This window comes from Ornithorhynchus anatinus, chromosome 3 (genome assembly GCF_004115215.2).
Source record: "Ornithorhynchus anatinus isolate Pmale09 chromosome 3, mOrnAna1.pri.v4, whole genome shotgun sequence".
NCBI lineage: Eukaryota > Metazoa > Chordata > Mammalia > Monotremata > Ornithorhynchidae > Ornithorhynchus > Ornithorhynchus anatinus.
The window spans coordinates 117,447,589-117,465,127 of record NC_041730.1 but is presented as its reverse complement, the minus strand read 5'-3'; the positions used below and the strand labels follow the sequence as shown (position 1 = coordinate 117,465,127).

General features: G+C 43.1%; 1 protein-coding gene across 1 annotated transcript; it reads right to left on the bottom strand.

Moving 5' to 3' along the window:
• Window positions 1-16,779: 16,779 nt before the first annotated feature.
• LOC100079173 (nudC domain-containing protein 2-like) lies at window positions 16,780-17,251 on the bottom strand. The gene is given in 2 exon segments (XM_039911313.1): window positions 16,780-17,137; window positions 17,139-17,251. Coding segments are annotated over 2 exon segments (471 nt in total).
• Window positions 17,252-17,539: the final 288 nt, after the last annotated feature.

Here is a 17,539-nt window from a genome sequence, read left to right as displayed (position 1 = left end):
TGGTGTGGGGAGAGGGCAGAGAATTGTTGGATGACTTCCTGGGTCAGCGGAACTGGAATTAGAAGCCAGGTCCTTCTGACTCCCAGGCTCGTGCTCTATCCACTAGGACATGGAGTTGGGAAACATTGACTGATTTTTTTTTTAAATGACTTGTCATTGGGTAGTGAGACTGTAGCTACTATGATGAGCATTCATTGAGTGCCCCACATAGAGTGCACTGATCTGATGAGTGAAGCAGAAGGAAAACTTCCCCAGTGTCATGGGAAGCAGAAGAATGAGGGACTGATATTGCCATTGCACTTGGATTTCCACCCTTACGTCAACCCACCTTCAGCCCCAAGGCACTTATGTACATATCTGTTATTTATTTATTTATATTAATGTCTGTCTCCCACCTCTAGACTGTAAGTTCCATGTGAACATTGAATGTGGCTTCCAACTCTGTTGTAGTCTCCCAAGAGCTTAATATAGTGTCCTGCATACATTAAGTGCTCAAATACCATTGATGATTGTGGTGATGATTAGAGGGAGCACAGGTAAAGCAGGCTAATTAAGGAAGGACTCTTGGAGGAGATGTGGTATCAATAAGGTTTTGAAGCTGGGGAGAATGATGGCATGTTGTATATATGAAGGGAGAGAGAGCTCCAGGCCAAAGGGAAGACAGGCAAAAGTGTAGGAGGCAAGATAGATGAGAACAAGGGAAGTGAATAAATTGGCAGTAGAAGTTCAAAATAAACTGATTAGGTTTTAGAGGGAAATTAACAAGGTAAGGTAGGAGAGATTGAGCTGATTGACCTATTTGAAGGCTATGGTACAGAGTTGCTGTTTGATGTGGAGGAGGATGGACAAACACTGAAGGTTCTTCAGGAGTGGGGGAGATGTGCACTGAACATTTTTTTTTAGTAAAAAATAGATTTTTAGTTCCTTGGGGACAGGGAAAATGTCCTCCAACTCTTATACTCTCCCAAGTGCTTAGCATTGTGCTCTGTACAGAGTAAGCACTCAATGAATACGATTTATTGATTGATTTAGTATTGTACTCTCTCAACTGCTTAGTACAATGTTCTGCACATCGTAAGTGCTTAATAAAAAACATTACTTGATAAATTGATAGAAATATAGGTCTTGATTCCTCCTAAATTATTACTGTATTAAGAAAAATAAGCTACCTACCAAGAAAAGGTGAAAAATGAGACATTTTTAAGAGACCTGCTTACATTGCTTATTAGATTGAGCTGTCTTATTGGGAATAAACTAGGCTTGCTTCTCTAATTCAGAATTCACTCATTCATTCATTACACTTTGTTTTAATGGTTTGTTTGTCCTTTTCTTTGAACTATCTCCCTTAGACTTGCACGGCTGGCAGATTTTACAAAGGAGGGTCAGGTTTAACCCAAATGGACTTTGTCATGTTGTCAGGGCTCTGATTCTAAATCATTTCAGGGACTCACACTGTAAAGTCTCTAAGGAGCAGCCATCAGAGAGGATTCCCATGTAATTATTAATTCAAAATTATTATACTTCAGAAATAATCCTCTCACCCGCAGCCTCCAAAGAGGACTTTCTTCTGGCCACGTCAAACTCCATAAATTGTCTAAGAGACATTTTCAGGAACTGCCTGTCATCAATCCAGACTCAGTCCACTGTAGCTCATTCAGTCGTTTTCATTGAGCCTTACTTTGTGCAGAGCTCTGTAGTAAGCACTTAGGAGAGTACAATATAACAATAAGCAGAGACATTCTCCAGAGGAGGTGGGGAATCTCACTTCTTGCATCTCACTTCCATCCCTGGAATTCTTATTTCTTTTAGGTCAGTTGTAATGTAGTTTCCCTGATTATTTTGTGGGGGCTGTAAGTCTTGGGGACCTGTAATCCTTTTCACACTGAGTGCTAATGTTGTGTGGCCTCTAGAGTGCCACTGCAAGGCCTTTTGCTGTTGGCTGCTCTGCTTTTCCCCTTCACAGTTCATCTTTAGGAATCTGTTTCTCCTTTTGCCTACTATCTGGTCAACCCCAGTTGATCTCTTCCAGTTCTTCTTCAGCATATTTCACAGCTTGGAAGCATGACTTTAAGTTGCCTTTCAGTGCCCTGCTCCATTCATTCATTCATTCATTCAATCATATTGATTGAGCACTTACTTTGTGCAGAGCACTGTACTAAGCACTTGGAAAGTATAATTCGGCAACAAATAGAGACAATCCCTAGCCAGTGCGATCACAGTCTAGAAATTCCAATGTATGTTTAGACAGGAGAAGCAAGAGAGTATAAGGATATGTATATAAATGCTGCGGAGAGGAGGAGAATGGGGAGTCATTTCTATGACTTACTAACTTACCACTTGGGGATGTGAGTTTAATTAGATTAACTATTGTCATCCATCATCCATCTTCTTCAAGCATTTAGCCCAGTGGAGTTGGGTTGAAATGAGCAAGACTTCGATGCTGGAATTTGACAGGATTCCAGAACTATGTTAGTGGTGATTTTGCCTCACTGTTAATGTGATTCAGAGATGTCACTGATGATACCCCCTTCCTCCTAATAGCAGACAGATACTTGTTCTCCCCCACTTCAAAGCCTTACTGAAGGCACATCTCCCCTGAGAAACCTTCCCCGACTAAGCCCTCCTCCTCTTCTCCCACTCCCTTCTGTGCTGCTTTTACTTGCTCCTTCATTCTTCCTCCCTCCCATCCCCACAGCACATAAGTATATATCTGTAATTTATTCATTTATTTATGTATATCATTTATATTAATGTCTATCTCCCCCTCTAGACTGTGAGCTTGTTGTGATAGGTGATGTGTCTGTTGTTATATGCAGAGAAGCAGTGTGGCTCAGTGGAAAGAACACTGGCTGGGGAGTCAGAGATCATGTGTTCAAGTCCTGGCTCCACCACTTGTTAGCTGTGTGACTTTGGGCAAGTCACTTACCTGCTCTGTGCCTCAGTTACCTCATCTGTGAAATGGGGATTAACTGTGAGCCCCACGTGGGACAACCTGATCACCTTGTATTCTCCCTAGCACTTAGAACGGTGCTTTGCACATAGTAAGCGCTTAACAAATGCCATCATTATTATTATACTGCACTCTTCCAAATGCTTCGTACAGTGCTTTGCACACAGTAAGTGCTCAATAAATACAATTGGATGAGTGAATAATAATGTTGGTATTTGTTAAGTGCTTACTATGTGCAGAGCACTGTTCTAAGCCCTGGGGTAGATACAGGGTAATCAGGTTGTCCCACGTGAGGCTCACAGTTAATCCCCATTTTACAGATGAGGTAACTGAAGCAGAGAGAAGTTAAGTGACTTGCCCACAGTCACACAGCTGACAAGTGAGTCCCACGTGGGACAACCTGATTCCCTTGTGTCTATCCCAGCGCTTAGAACAGTGCTCGGCACATAGTAAGCGCTTAACAAATACCAACATTATTATTACTATTAAGTGGCAGAGCCGGGAGTCGAACTCATGACCTCTGACTCCGAAGCCAAGGCTCTTTTCCACTGAGCCACGCTGAGTGAATGAATGATATTGTCTAGAAGACTCAGCTATACCCGACTCATTTCTGTGAGTCTCATTTGCACAGGAAAGGTCAGAAATTTCTACTACTATTTAGACCTTCAGCTTGTTCTAAAACTTGAACTCCCGAAAGATATGCTGCTTTTCTATGTTTTCAGGTAGAGGTGGAGGAGACTTCAGCTGGAATCCATCGATCAATCGATTAATTAATGGAATTTATTGAACACTCTCTGCGTGCTGGGCCCTGTTTTTGAGAGAATATAATGGGAATTGATAGGTAAGGGGCTTGCAGTCTAGTAGGGGGAGTATGTGTTAAAAAAAATTACAGATATGAGAAGCAACACAGTACCAGGATATATATGTAAGTGCTGTGGGGTAGGGTAGAATGGTTAGATCATTTCTAAGATAGACAGCTTTGGGGTGAGAGTTGTTTGTGACCAATAGACATTGGAGAGAACAATGTGGTCTCCAGGGAAATCTCCCATGGCTTCAAAATGGCACAGTTGTGAAATCCTATCCTTGCAAGAAAAGGCACCCCCTTTATCCCAATGCTTAAGAAGGGAAACCCCTCTGAACTCCTCGAAGGACAGGGTCCATGTCTATTTCCCACCTGTATACGCTTTCTTAGAACTTAATGAGGTGCTCGGCATAGTCAATCGTATCTGAGCTCTTACTGTGAGCAGACATTCCAAGCGCTTAGTACAGTGATATGCACATAGTAAGTTCTCAGTAAATACTATTGAATGAATGAATGGACGAGTACAATACAACACTGTAAGACACATATTCCCTGCCCACAATGAGCTTAGAGTAGTAAGCATTTAATAAATACTATTAGTACTAGAACATTCTGGCTATCACTCTGCTATTGATCTGATGACATTTCTCCTTTATCATGTCTGAGGGAATGCTCCCTTGTGCTGGAGTCACCCAGCGGAAAAGCCGCATGAGCCTCGATCCTGTCACTTCTGGTGGTCCGCAGGTTGTGTGCAGAGGCCAAAGTGGACCTGACTGAGTGCGGGCTGTGTATGTTTTGCTCATCAATGATTGCAGCATGGGATTGACGGTGGCCTTTCGCTGGCACGTTTCTGCTTTGCAGCAATACTGTGCTCATCCGCAAGCATTCCCTCAGCATGTGAACCACACCCCACCAAGGTGGGGTGGGGAGTGTAACTGCTAGAAGCAGGAGAGTACCTGCTTGGGCTCTGCTATCAGTGGACAAAGTTAGCAGACAAAGTACTACCAGGGCATGGCATGTGGCAGGCAGGTTCAACGGGAAACCTGGGTGGCTCGTTTATGATCCCTGATAGGAAAACGGAAACCCAGCAGCCCCGGAGTAAGGCAGATTGGTTAGTTGCGCCACCAAAGAAATGGTTTTGGTCTGGGCCATATTTCTCAAAATGCAATACGGCATCATTAAATTGCTTGGCATTTCATCAAGACTGTAAGCTCGTCTCTAGACTGTGAGCTCATTGTAGGCAGGGAACTTTTCTACCAACTCTGTTATAATGTGCTTTCCCAAGCGCTGGCTACAGTGCTCTGCACAGAGTAAGCACTCAATAAATATGACTGACTGAATGATATGAACTTGGGTGTCAGGTGTCACGTACTGTCTGTACCTTTCTGGCTGGGGATGTCAGTTCCCCAGGCTCAGAAGAGCAGGTGGGAGGGGATAGTGGGGATGTGGAACTTCTTAAATCAAGAGGCAGCAACTGGAGGTAAGATGGACCTCCTGAGAATGCCCTCTCAGGATTAGATGTAAAACCTCAATGAAATACTTCTCACTCTTCTGTTCGCAACTGCAATAATCATTGCCCAATCAGATGGTCTAGAAATCAGGTCGAGTCAATGACATTCAAAAAATATGAATGGCAATGATAATTGTTGTTCTCAGCACTGGGGTAGATACAAGTTTATCAGGTTGGACATAGTCCCTGTCCCATATGGGGCTCACATGCTAAAGAGGAGGGAGATAGGTATTTAATTCCCTATTTGCAGATGAGAAAACTGAGGCACAGAGAAGTTAATCAATTTGCCCAAGGTCACATAGCAACTGACAGAGTGGAAACAGCATAGGCCTAGGATTCAGGAAGTATGGGTTCTACTTCCAGCTCTATCTCTTGTCTGCTGTGAAACCTTGCCCAAGGTCACTTATTTTTCCTATCCGTCAGTTTCTTCATCTGTAAAATAAAGATAAGAATACCTATTCACCCTCCTACTTAGACTATGAACCCCATGTGGGGCAGAGACTATGGTTAACTTTATTTTCATATCTATGCCAGTGCTTAGTACAGTACTGGGCATATAGTAAGTGCTTAAGAAATACCATAGTTATTAATATTATAATACCAATCATTTTCAGTTACTTTGATTACTCTATTTCAATCAATTAACTGCTGACTTACTTACAGAGTACTGTACTGAACACTTGGAAGGGCACAACAATAAAGTTGGTAGGCATAAAGCTTGCCTTTAAAGAGTAAGCAATCTAGTGGGGGAGGCAGATAAAATAAATTATACATAGGGGAAGTAACAGAGTAAAAGGATGGAGACATAAATGCAATGGGTGTGAGGTGTATGGACTCACTAGCATAGGTAATGCACTAGAGAGGGAAATTAGATGGGGGATTAGAGATTAATCATAGATGAATTCCGGGAGGAGATATGATTTTAGTAGGGTTTTGAAGATGAGAAGAGTGTCTATCTGTAAATGGTTGCACGCTCCTTCAATTTATAAATCAATTAAAAATAGGTTTCCAGGATTTACTGTGTGCAGAGCACTAGAATAGATGCTTGGAAGAGTACAGAAATAGAGTTGGTACACAAGATTCCTGTCCACAAAAATCCCACCACTTAGTGTGGAAGACAGACATCAAAAGAAATTCCAGATTGGGGAAGCAGCAGAATATGAGATAGGCATTAAGCACTGCAGGAAGGAAACGAGCTGGAGTTCACAGAGAGCTGTCCATGCTACCACCTCCAAGGTGGGTGGGTGAATGGTAATGTTCACACGGAGGTGGCGACTAATAATAATAATAATAAGAATAGTAGCATTTGTTAAGCACTTAGAGTGTGCTGGGCACACCAGCAAATCAGGTTGAATGCAGTCCCTGTCCCACGTGGAGCTCAGAGTCTTAATTCCCATTTTACAGAAGTTAAGTGACTTGCCCAAGGTCATGAAGCAGACAAGTGGCAGAGCCAGGATTAAAACCCAGGTCCTTTTTTCTCTCGGGCCTGTGGCCTATCCACTGGGCCACACTGCACCTTCCCCTCAAAGCAGGAAAGAGATATAATCTGAAGCGGCTTTTTTTATCTTCTCAGGAGGGTTTGTGCAATCCAAGGTCCAGATGTCCTGTGGAGGTTACCATGGGGTCCCCTCAGAGGTGGAGAGTAGTGGGAGGGAAAGGAAGAGGCTTGAAATGGGTTTGAGCTGTGGCAATCGATCAGTGGTACTTATGGATTGTTTACTATGCAGAGAGTTGATAGATACTCCCTGCCCTCAGAAAACTAGTGTATGAGGCAGATGTTAAATTACAAATAGAGGAACCAGCAGAGTATAAGTATGCACATAAGTGCTGTGGGCCTGGGGTAGGGTGAGTATCACAGTGCTTAGTGGGTACAGACTCAAGTGCTTAGATGAGAAGAAGGGAGGGAAAATAGGTGGAGACATGAGATACTAGTCAGGGAAAACATCTTAGAGGAGAAATGATTTCTATAGGGCCTTGAAGATGGAAGGCAGTGGTGATCTATACTCTGAAAGGAGTTCCAGGCAGGAGTGGCTGAGCTGAGTTGTGGCCAAGACAGAGGAATTGAAAGGATAGAGGTGGTGAAGGGGAAAAGTGAAGAAAAGAAAAGTCCTTTACCTTAGCAACTTCTTAAAATCAATGTAACACCAGGAACTTTGGGAATGCTGGGATTATGGTTCAATTCTCCTTGCAGAGACCAGTGTTGGATGTCAGTTCTGAGACAAAAGCACTGCACCGGAGGATGAGAAAATCATTCAAACTCTCTTGGCTGACAGGGAGTTGCCATTCATGATTGGTTCCATTGTCCTGAGAGCTGTTCTAGAAGCTTCAGGGCAACATTTCTGATTTGAGGGGATGAGTAAATGTGTGTGTTTCTATGCAAGGATCATTATGCTAACCATGCTAGTTCATACGCACATATTTTCAATCTTTGTCTTTATATAAATGTAGCATTTATGAAGTCTAGAACGACCTAATTCATGCAGAAAGGGTCGGGATTTAGTGGCCAAAATCCACCAGTTAGTGAGGGGATGATCTGGCTGGGGGTGGGGGTAGGGTGTGTGTATATGTGTGTGTTTTGAAGCAACTCAAAGTGTCTTGACACCAAAGAAAGTGACACACCATGAAATGATGGCCATGAAATGCAAGTACACTGCAAATCATTCAGAGGCACAGGCTCAGAATCAGAGCCCTGCAGAGCTGATGTATAGGCTGATGGTCCCTTTTAATATGATCTTCCAACAAACCTTTCATAAAATTCATGACTGTTGCTGACCTCTGTACCATGTTCTCCTCAAAGCAAGAAATACATCCACATATTTACGTGTATATATATGTTGCAGCTTTATAAAGCACTGCAGAGAAAACAACTGGGAGAAAGATGAGAGGAATTCCTATTCACCTCCCCAGAGACGCTAAAGGCAAATCTTCAGTCAAACAGTTGATTAAATACCTCATCAAATTAGGCGGTCTTCTAGCCTGCCAGGTTTTGTGGTCAGGGAACTTGTCTACATACTTTATTATATTGTTCTCTCCAAAGTGCTCAGATCAGTGCTCTGCACACAGTAAGCGCTCAATAAAAATGATGGATTGATTGTTCAGCTCCAACTGACTGCCATTAAGAGGCTGGAAATAGAATTTCTAGCATTTGGAGAAATGACATCGCGACTGACTGTCCTTTGCAGGAATTTGGGACTTTTACCAAATGGAGCATTCTGTAGGGGTTTTTAGCTTACTGTAGATTTTCAGGATGTCACGTGTTGGGTAGGAGCTCATGGCAATGCTCATCACTGGGTAACAGGTTTAAGCCCTAATGGCTTAGTCTTGGAATCCAGCATCTCTGGCACTTCCCCTAAAGTTGAAGTGCTCCTTTGTTCTTCGATAGTATTTCTATGGTACTTTAAATATGGGAAGCACCATGGTCTAATGGAAAGAGCACACTCCTGAAAATCAGAGGATCTGGGTACCAATTCCAGCTCTGCCAACGGCCTGCTGACAAGTCACCTTCGGCATGTCAGTGTACTTCTCTGGGTCTCGGCTTCCATTCAGATAAAATGGAGATTTAATGTCTGTTCTTCCTCATACTTAGACAGTGAGCCCTAGATTGGACAGGAACTGCTTTCTACCTGATTATCTTGCATCTACCCCAACTCTAAGTACTGTGCTTGGTACATAGTAAGCACTTAACAATTTCATCTCCTTATTATTATTACACTGCAGTGTTTTGCAGCTCTCTGGGAATTATAGGCTGTTGAGCCTTACGCTCGGTGGGTCAAATTCAAACTGACGCAAGGTTACTTCAGATCCACGGTCTGTAGTGAGGACACCCCTGATCTATAGGATCACCACTCCTCATGATCGTGGTTATCTTAAAATGGGCTAGGTCAGCTGCAGCCCATTTTGGTCTTATCTGCAGGTAGCTAAAAGCTGTCTCAGTTCAGCTGGTCTGTAGTCCTGAGAAGCTGTATGTAATAGAGAGCAGTAAGTATAGCCTAAGCAATTTACAGTATAATGAATTTGTTTTATTCTAGTTCTGTCTGGGCTATATAGCTCCTGCCTGCTTTCCTGTTGTTTTATTTACTCCACAGCTATTCTCATTTTTGTAGCTATTCCCTTTAGCTTGTACACTTTAAGGTCATCCTAAGGACAAGATGTTGCTTCCTAGAGATGAGTTGTGAACAAGTGGCGCATGGGCTATGGGTGGTGATTCTTTCCCTTTCCTTGGACTCTGGAATCTAGTAAATAAAGAAAAATATCCCACTGCTCAAGATTTAGATCCTGAATTCAGATTTTGAGGTCTGTGTCATTGAGACGAATGCCCACGAGTAAGGCACAACAGAGTAGTTACTGAGAAAGATAAGGTGATTCAGTACAGTGCCTTGGTAAGCTGTAATTCAAAGAAGTAGAGACGGTTTATTCGCAGCTACTAAAATGTATAAGGGCAGAGCCCAAGTTCTGTATATTGTTGCTTTCCACAATAGTAGCTTCTTTTTGGAGAAGGAGTTGGATTTTTGGAAACATAATCTAAACTGGGAGCATTGCAAATTAGTTGGTATACCACACTGATATTGTTAATACCCTTGGCAGGACAGGAATATGGGTATAATAGTCACTGGCCCAGCTCTATAAATATTTTCATTATTAGGGCAATGGATCTTAACCTTCATCCAGTACATTTGATTAATAGAAATAGTATCTGGCCACTACAGAAAGCCGGCTTCCCATTCTTCTTTCCTGGGCATCGTGAATGTGCCTGGTCTAAATGGCTTCATTTATATGTGAATACAAAAGAGATTAGTCTTTAATTATTTCTGGCACATGCCCTTTAAATTCAGAGCGGACAAATCACAATGAGCACAGGGTAATACATCCTAACAGGTTACAGTGTCTCGAAGGATTTGTTGATTGACACCAAAATTGTTTTTTTCTCCCCCTTCTCTGATTGATGGGATGGCAGGTGTGAAATGATAGCAGGGCCCTGTAATAATGTGTCAAAAGACCTTAAATCGAGACTAATGTGACCTCAGTGCTAAGTTTCCAAATGTTTGTATGATGGCAGATGTTGGGGGGACTACAGTCTTGGGATCTGTGCCTTGGGGACGACCGACCATCCTTTAAATTGAGATCACTAGAAATTTGGAGGAAATATGCTCTAGAACTTCGATTTTCTTCTTTCGTGGCCGGCCGATGAAGGGAATCAAAAATTGTTCTATGAATTCTGCCTTGTATAGGTGATAGACACTGGGGAAAGGGAATGCGACCATTTATTGTTGTATTGCACTCTCTCAAGCACTTAGTACAGTGCTCTGCACATACAAAGTGCTCAATAAATATGACTGACTCACATTTCAAATTTGTCTGCTCTGCATGTGACAAAGACACTTGTAAAAAGCAGCATTTTGTAAATGGTATTTGTTAAATGCTTGCTATATTTCAAGCACTGTTCTAAGTACTGGAGTGGGTGTAATTTAATCAGATCAGGCACAGTCCTGGTCCCACATGGGGCTAAGATACTAGACTTGTAAACTCCTTTCATTCAATAGTATTTATTCAATAGTATTTATTGAGCGCTTACTATGTGCAGAGCACTGTACTAAGCGCTTGGGATGAACAAGTCGGCAACAGATAGAGACAGTCCCTGCCGTTTGACGGGCTTACAGTCTAATCAAAACTCCTTGTGGACTGGGCAGAGTTTACCAACTCTGTTATATTGTACTCTCCCAAGAGCTTACTAGAGTGCTCTGCACAGTAAGTGCTCAATGAATACAACTGATTGAATTATGAGGGATTTCAAGTATTGAATCCTCATTTTATAGTTGAGAAAACTGAGACATGGAGAAGTTAAGCAAGTTACCCCAGGACACACAACAGGCAAGTGGCAGAAATGGGATTAAAATTGAGGTCTTCTGACTGCCAAGTCTGTGCTCATTCCACTAGACCACATTTCTACTCTCTGCATTAGCTGGGGGTGTATATTTTAGTGCCATTGTTCTTGTCTGTCCGTCTCCCCCGATTAGACTGTAAGCCCGTCAAACGGCAGGGACTGTCTCTATCTGTTGCCGACTTGTTCATCCCAAGCGCTTAGTACAGTGCTCTGCACATAGTAAGCGCTCAATAAATACTATTGAATGAATGAATGAATGAATAGAAGGACTACAGTTCTTTTGGGAATTCGCATTCAAAAAGAAACGAATCTATAGTGTTTTGTCTCTATGGTGAGAAGGATACACTGCTCTGCCCTCCTCTCCCCCACCCACAAATGTCCACAGAGATGCTACAGGAAGAGAAACAAATTAAGTCCCAAAGGCCTAAATCCATACAAGGCCAAATGTTCCCTTCACTCCGGGCTGTGTTGTGCTTGGTCACAGAAGGCTGAATGCACAACTTCTCTCAGTTGCAAAGTGTTTCCTAAAATGTGGACCATTTGGATGGTAGTAGCTGGATGTTCTGCACAAGAAGGAAGGAGGGTGGATCTTTCCTTTATCCATGGATGTGTATATCATCGTACAGAACAATGCACAGGAGCTAATAGTGCTTATGATGTCTTGGCTAGGCATTCAGGGTCCTGCATCCTCGCAGCCCTAGCAGCCCTAGCATTACTAAATGAGTAAGTGATGAGGTTAGAGAAAGATCCCATTCATTGTGGCCTCAAAATGTTCACCTTCGAGATGTGGAGTTTCTGATCTTTTCCAAGGTTTTTTTTTTTTTTCCTGGACTGCACCCCAGAGGTTTCCCTGGGTTATTCCTGAAATGGTTGACAGAATGGTTGACACTTGACATCCAGGATTTGGGCTAACATCAAATACAATCAGAAAAATTGTCCTCTGCCTTTAACATTTTAAGGGTTTGATTCATTTTTCTAAACTGTAGTCTTTCCCAAGTATGAATAAATCTACACGCCAGGTTCATCTCTTCCACTCCCACCTATGAATCTGAATGCAAGTGTCAGGACCCACGCGCATGCCCTGAGTCTCTGTGAGAGCTTTTTGCCTATCTGGAGAAATCATTTGACTTCTCTGTGTTGCATTAGACCACTGTCATTAACGACAGGGGTGTCATTTTGATGTGATCTGTGAGGCAGTGGGAGCTTTGAAGTTGAAAGATAGAACAGACGCGGATAAATTGTACTCTGAGTAGGCTGCTATTGCACCATTATTGCCAGCAATTATTTCACCAAGTGACACATCTGATAAAAAGTCAGCCGCTTTTCTCCAAGAAGCATCTTCCATAGTGCAACAATTTCTGCCTCTGTGTGTGTGTGCTGTGCGTTTTATCAAGCTGACAAAAGCTTGTTAGTTTTCTAGGCTGAAGCCTTCAGCCTTACTGTTCTGCTTCCTGTTGGTATATTCATATTTGGGTTTGGGGATTTTGCCTCTTCGGTTGGTCTTTCAGCAAGGTTACCTCTACCTATTCCCAAAAGGGCAGTTCCACTCATTGTTTCCCTTTGTTAATCTCCCTCTATCTGTCTGTCAGTGATGCCTTTGTTGGGGCTTTGTTGGTGGCTGTGATTGTTATCGTCCAGATAGGAAGATAAGTGCACAGTTTATTTGCTTGAGCCAAAATGAGTGGTTAAAATAAACAAAACTATTTGAGGCCTCATGTCACAAATGAAATAAGGTGGATTCTACAGAGGCCTTCTCTGGGATGAATAAATAATACTGGAGAATTTCAGTGAATGGTTATTCTGGCCATTCTTTAAAGACATGAGAATTTCCATGCATGGATATTCTGGCCATTCTCTAAAGACAGTCATTGTCTCCTCATCGTTTATGTTACTGGGTTAATGGTTGTGTATGAGAATAAGCAAAGTGAATGCCAACTACCATAAAGGGAAGGTTTGCCCTTTATCGGAGCAGAGGGCAGGGAGAAACCTGCTTTCCCAGCACTGATAATGCCCAGTCTGCCCAGTGCTCCTTCTCAAGCTTCTCAAGGTGGGAATTGGTCGATTTAAAATGTCGAGAAAGATTTCACATTCTGGGCCCCTGACCATGACAGCCTTTAGGCTTCTTGAATTATTCAAGCTTTTAGTTCTTGCTTGCTTGCTGTTCATAGCTTGTCCATTTTTCTGATGCTAAGAAGTAACTTCCCCCGCTACTTCAACTCCTTAGATTATAAACAATTTGGGAATGGCTAGATTACTGTGTCAGCCTGCTCTCTGATCTCCCTTCCTCCTGTCTCTCTCCGCTCCAGTCTATTCTTCACCCCGCTGCCCGGCTCATCTTCCTGCAGAAATGCTCTGGGCATGTCACTCCCCTTCTTAAAAACCTCCAGTGGTTGCCTATCGACCTCTGCACAAAACAAAAACTTCTTACTCTAGGCTTCAAGGCTCTCCATCACCTTGCCCCCTCCTACCTCTCCTCCCTTATCTGTTTCCACTGCCCACCCCACACGTTCCGCTCCTCTGCCGCCCACCTCCTCACCGTACCCCATTCTCACCTATCCCGCCGTCGACCCCTGGGCCACGGCCTCCCGCGGTTCTGGAATGCCCTCCCTCCTCACCTCCACCAAACTAATTCTCTTCCCCTCTTCAAAACCCTACTTAATACTCACCTCCTCCAAGAGGCCTTCCCAGACTGAGCTCCCCTTTTCCCTCTGCTGCCTCTATCCCCCCTTCACCTCTCCGCAGCTAAACCCTCTTTTCCCCCCTTTCCCTCTGTTCCTCCCCCTCTCCCTTCCCATCCCCTCAGCACTATACTCGTCTGCTCAACTGTATATAATTTCATTACCCTATTTATTTTGTTAATGAGATGTACATCACCTTGATTTTTTTTATTTGCTATTGTTTTAATGAGATGTTCATCCCCTTGATTCTATTTATTGCTATTGTTCTTGTCTGTACGTCTCCCCCGATTAAACTGTAAGCCCGTCAAAAGGCAGGGACTGTCTATGTTACCGATTTGTACATTCCAAGCGCTTAGTACAGTGCTCTGCACATAGTAAGCACTCAATAAATACTATTGAGTGAATGAATGAATGAACAGTGGCAGAGTTTACTTACAGTTTCTGCTCTATTTCTCCAGCAACTAGAACATAATTTCGCTCATTTGTATATATTTTTTATTACCCTATTTATTTTGTTAATGAGATGTACATCCCCTTGATTCTATTCATTGCTATTGTTTTTGTCTGTCTGTCTCCCCCGATTAGACTGTAAGCCCATGAATGGGCAGGGACTGTCTCTATCTGTTGCCGATTTGTACATTCCAAGCGCGTAGTACAGAGCTCTGCACATAATAAGCATTCAATAAATACTAATGAATGAATGAATAATTTTATACGAGGTAGTGCATTTGGTAAATATTGGAAACACTGATGGTGGGAGTGGAATTTGACATAATAATAATAGTGATTTTGGTATTTGTTAAGGGATTATTATGTGCAAGGCATTGTTCTAAGTGCTAGGGTAGATACCAGTTAATCCAGGTCCCCCACAGGGTTTAAAGTCTAAGTAGAAGGAAGAACAGGTATTTAATCCCCATTTTACAAGTGAGAAAATTGAGGCTTGGGGAAATGAAGTGACTTTACCAAGGTCACGGAGTCAGACAAATGGCAGAGCTAGCATTGTAGTAAAACTGATACAAATTGTCATAGATGGATTCAAGAAAGGTGACCTGCCTGACCAAGAGGTGGGGTTTAAGAAGCAGCATGACCTAGTGGAAAGAATAGTGGCCTGGGAATCAGAGGACCTTGGTTCTAATCCGTATTTTGCCTCTTGCTTATTGTATAACCTGGGACAAGTCATTTAACTGCTCTATGACTCAGTTTCCTCAACTGTAAAATGCAATCCCTGCTCTCTTTAGTACTTAGACTGTGAGTCTCTTGTGGGACAGGTATTATGTCCAAGCCCATTGTATTTTACCTTCCTCAGTTCTTAGAATGCTGTTTGAAGCATAGTAAGCATTTAAGTACCATTTATTATTAGTATTATTAAGAAGGTACACAAAAGGTATGCAGTTTGCTAACCTGTGGCGATTCCCACAAAAAAGTGGTACCTTTCGATCCCTCGAGTTGCAAATGTTTTTATGTTTGTCTCTCTTGTAGAGTATAAACTCCTTGTGGTCAGGAATGTGTCACTTCACTGTTCTGTATTTCCCAAGCACTTAAGAAATGGCCCATACTACATGAGAACTCAAAATTCCTTCTACTACTAAAGATCATTAAAATAATAATAATGATAATAACAATGATAATAAAGGTAAGAATTTACTGTATGTCAAGGACTGTACTAAGTATTGGGATACATAGGATAATAGATTGGATGCTGTCCCTATCCCACAGTCTAGAGAGAAGGAGAACAACTATCCTATCCCCATTTTACAGGTTTTTATTTATCAGAGACCTGCCAGGGAGCAACAGGGTGGTAATGCTAGGTTACCTGTCAGGACCTAAGATCGTCTATGATGGTGTAACAAGGGGCTGTTACCCACTGCTTTCTGACCGAGGTCAGACTACATATAAAGGCAGTGATGTGTGTGGACCTGGGGCTTTTTTCGCTGGAGCATTCATGAATTTGGGGGCTGCTATCCATTTGGAGGGGCATTCTGCCTGTGAGTCTTGTAAATCTCTGAAGGATGGGAATTTTTAAGTGGAAAATAAACTTCACTGAGCTACAACCACCTTTGAGGACAGAGCCTGGTACTCTTCAGTCAATCTGTATTGAACATGTACTGAATGCAGAGAGCACTGTACTAAGCAATTAGAAGGATCATGTCTACTAACTCTATTGTATTGTACTTTCCCAAGTGTTTAATACACAGCTCTGCCCACAGTAAGCACTCACTGAATACCATTAACTGATTGATTGATTCTCACATAGCACCTTCCCTGGGAGGGACATTCATTAAGTAGCATTTATTGAGCACTTACTATGTGCAGAGCACTGTACTAAGCGCTTGGAATGTACAAATCGGCAACAGATACAGTCCCTGCCCATTGACGGGCTTACAGTCTAATAGGGGGAGACAGACAAAAACAATAAAAATAAATAGAATCAAGGGGATGTACATCTCATTAAAACAATAGCAGTAAATAGAATCAAGGTGATGTACATCTCATTAACAAAATAAATAGGGTAATAAAAATATATACAATTGAGTAGATGAGCACAGTGCTGAGGGGATGGGAAGGGAGAGGGGGAGGAACAGAGGGAAAGGGGAGGAAAAGAGGGCTTAGCTGAGGGGAGGTGAAGCTGAGGGGGTACAGAGTCAGCAGAGGGAGCAGAGGGAAAAGGGAAAGCTCAGTCTGGGAAGGCCTCTTGGAGGAGGTGAGCTCTAAGTAGGGCTTTGAAAAGGGTAAGAGAATTAGTTTGGCGGAGGTGAGGAGGGAGGACATTCCAGGACAGCGGGAGGATGTGGCCCAGGGGTCGACGGCAGGATAGGCGAGAACAGGGGCTGGTGAGGAGGTGGGCGGCAGAGGAGCGGAGAGTGTGGGGTGGGCAGTAGAAAGAGAGAAAGGAGGAGAGGTAGGAGGGGGCAAGGTGATGGAGAGCCTTGAAGCCTACAGTGAGAGGTTTTTGTTTCTTTATTTTCCAAGACTGGAAAAGTCTGGGCCTCCTTTGCTGTAGTTTCCTGGGATTTCTGCTACACTGAAGTCAAAATCAGGATTCTCATTTTGGAATCTTTCCAGCGTAAGTTTCTTCTGCATCTGGTCCTGGACCCAAGGATCAGCCACATAATTGTTCTCTAATAGAGAACTCCAACAATTTCCAGCATCTCTCTTGGCCTTGGTGAGAACGATGCGCACCATTTTTCTGTCCTCTAATGTCCACGTTCCCTCATCCACTATTGTAGAATCAAAGAGCTTACCCTGGAGGATGTGGCGGCCGTTCAGGTGGAGAGCTAGGTGGCGGCTGTGCAGGCTACAGTAGATGTCCTGCGCTGGTACCTGGCGGCACCCGGACCTCGATGACCACCTCATCCAGGGTCTGGTACCACCGGCCCCATGGCATCCCGCACCACACCACCCCGCTGCGCTCCTCAAAGCAGCCCGACATGGTGGCCAGCCCTCCGCCCCCTCCACCCCCCAACCGTCCTCCGGTTGTGAAGGATACCAAAATATCTGCTTTTTCATGAGTTGAAATGGGGCATTAGTAAACGGGTAGACAGAGAAAATGCTGGAAGACACAACACCTCAAAATCTTAGCTATTCCTGTGAACAGCAGGGAGAAGAAAAGCATACTGGTATATTAATTTCAGAAACAGGTAGATTGTTTTGAATGGAAGTTTTGGGAAGGTTGTGACACAATAGGAGAAATAAAAATGACACCAGGCATGGTGTGGTC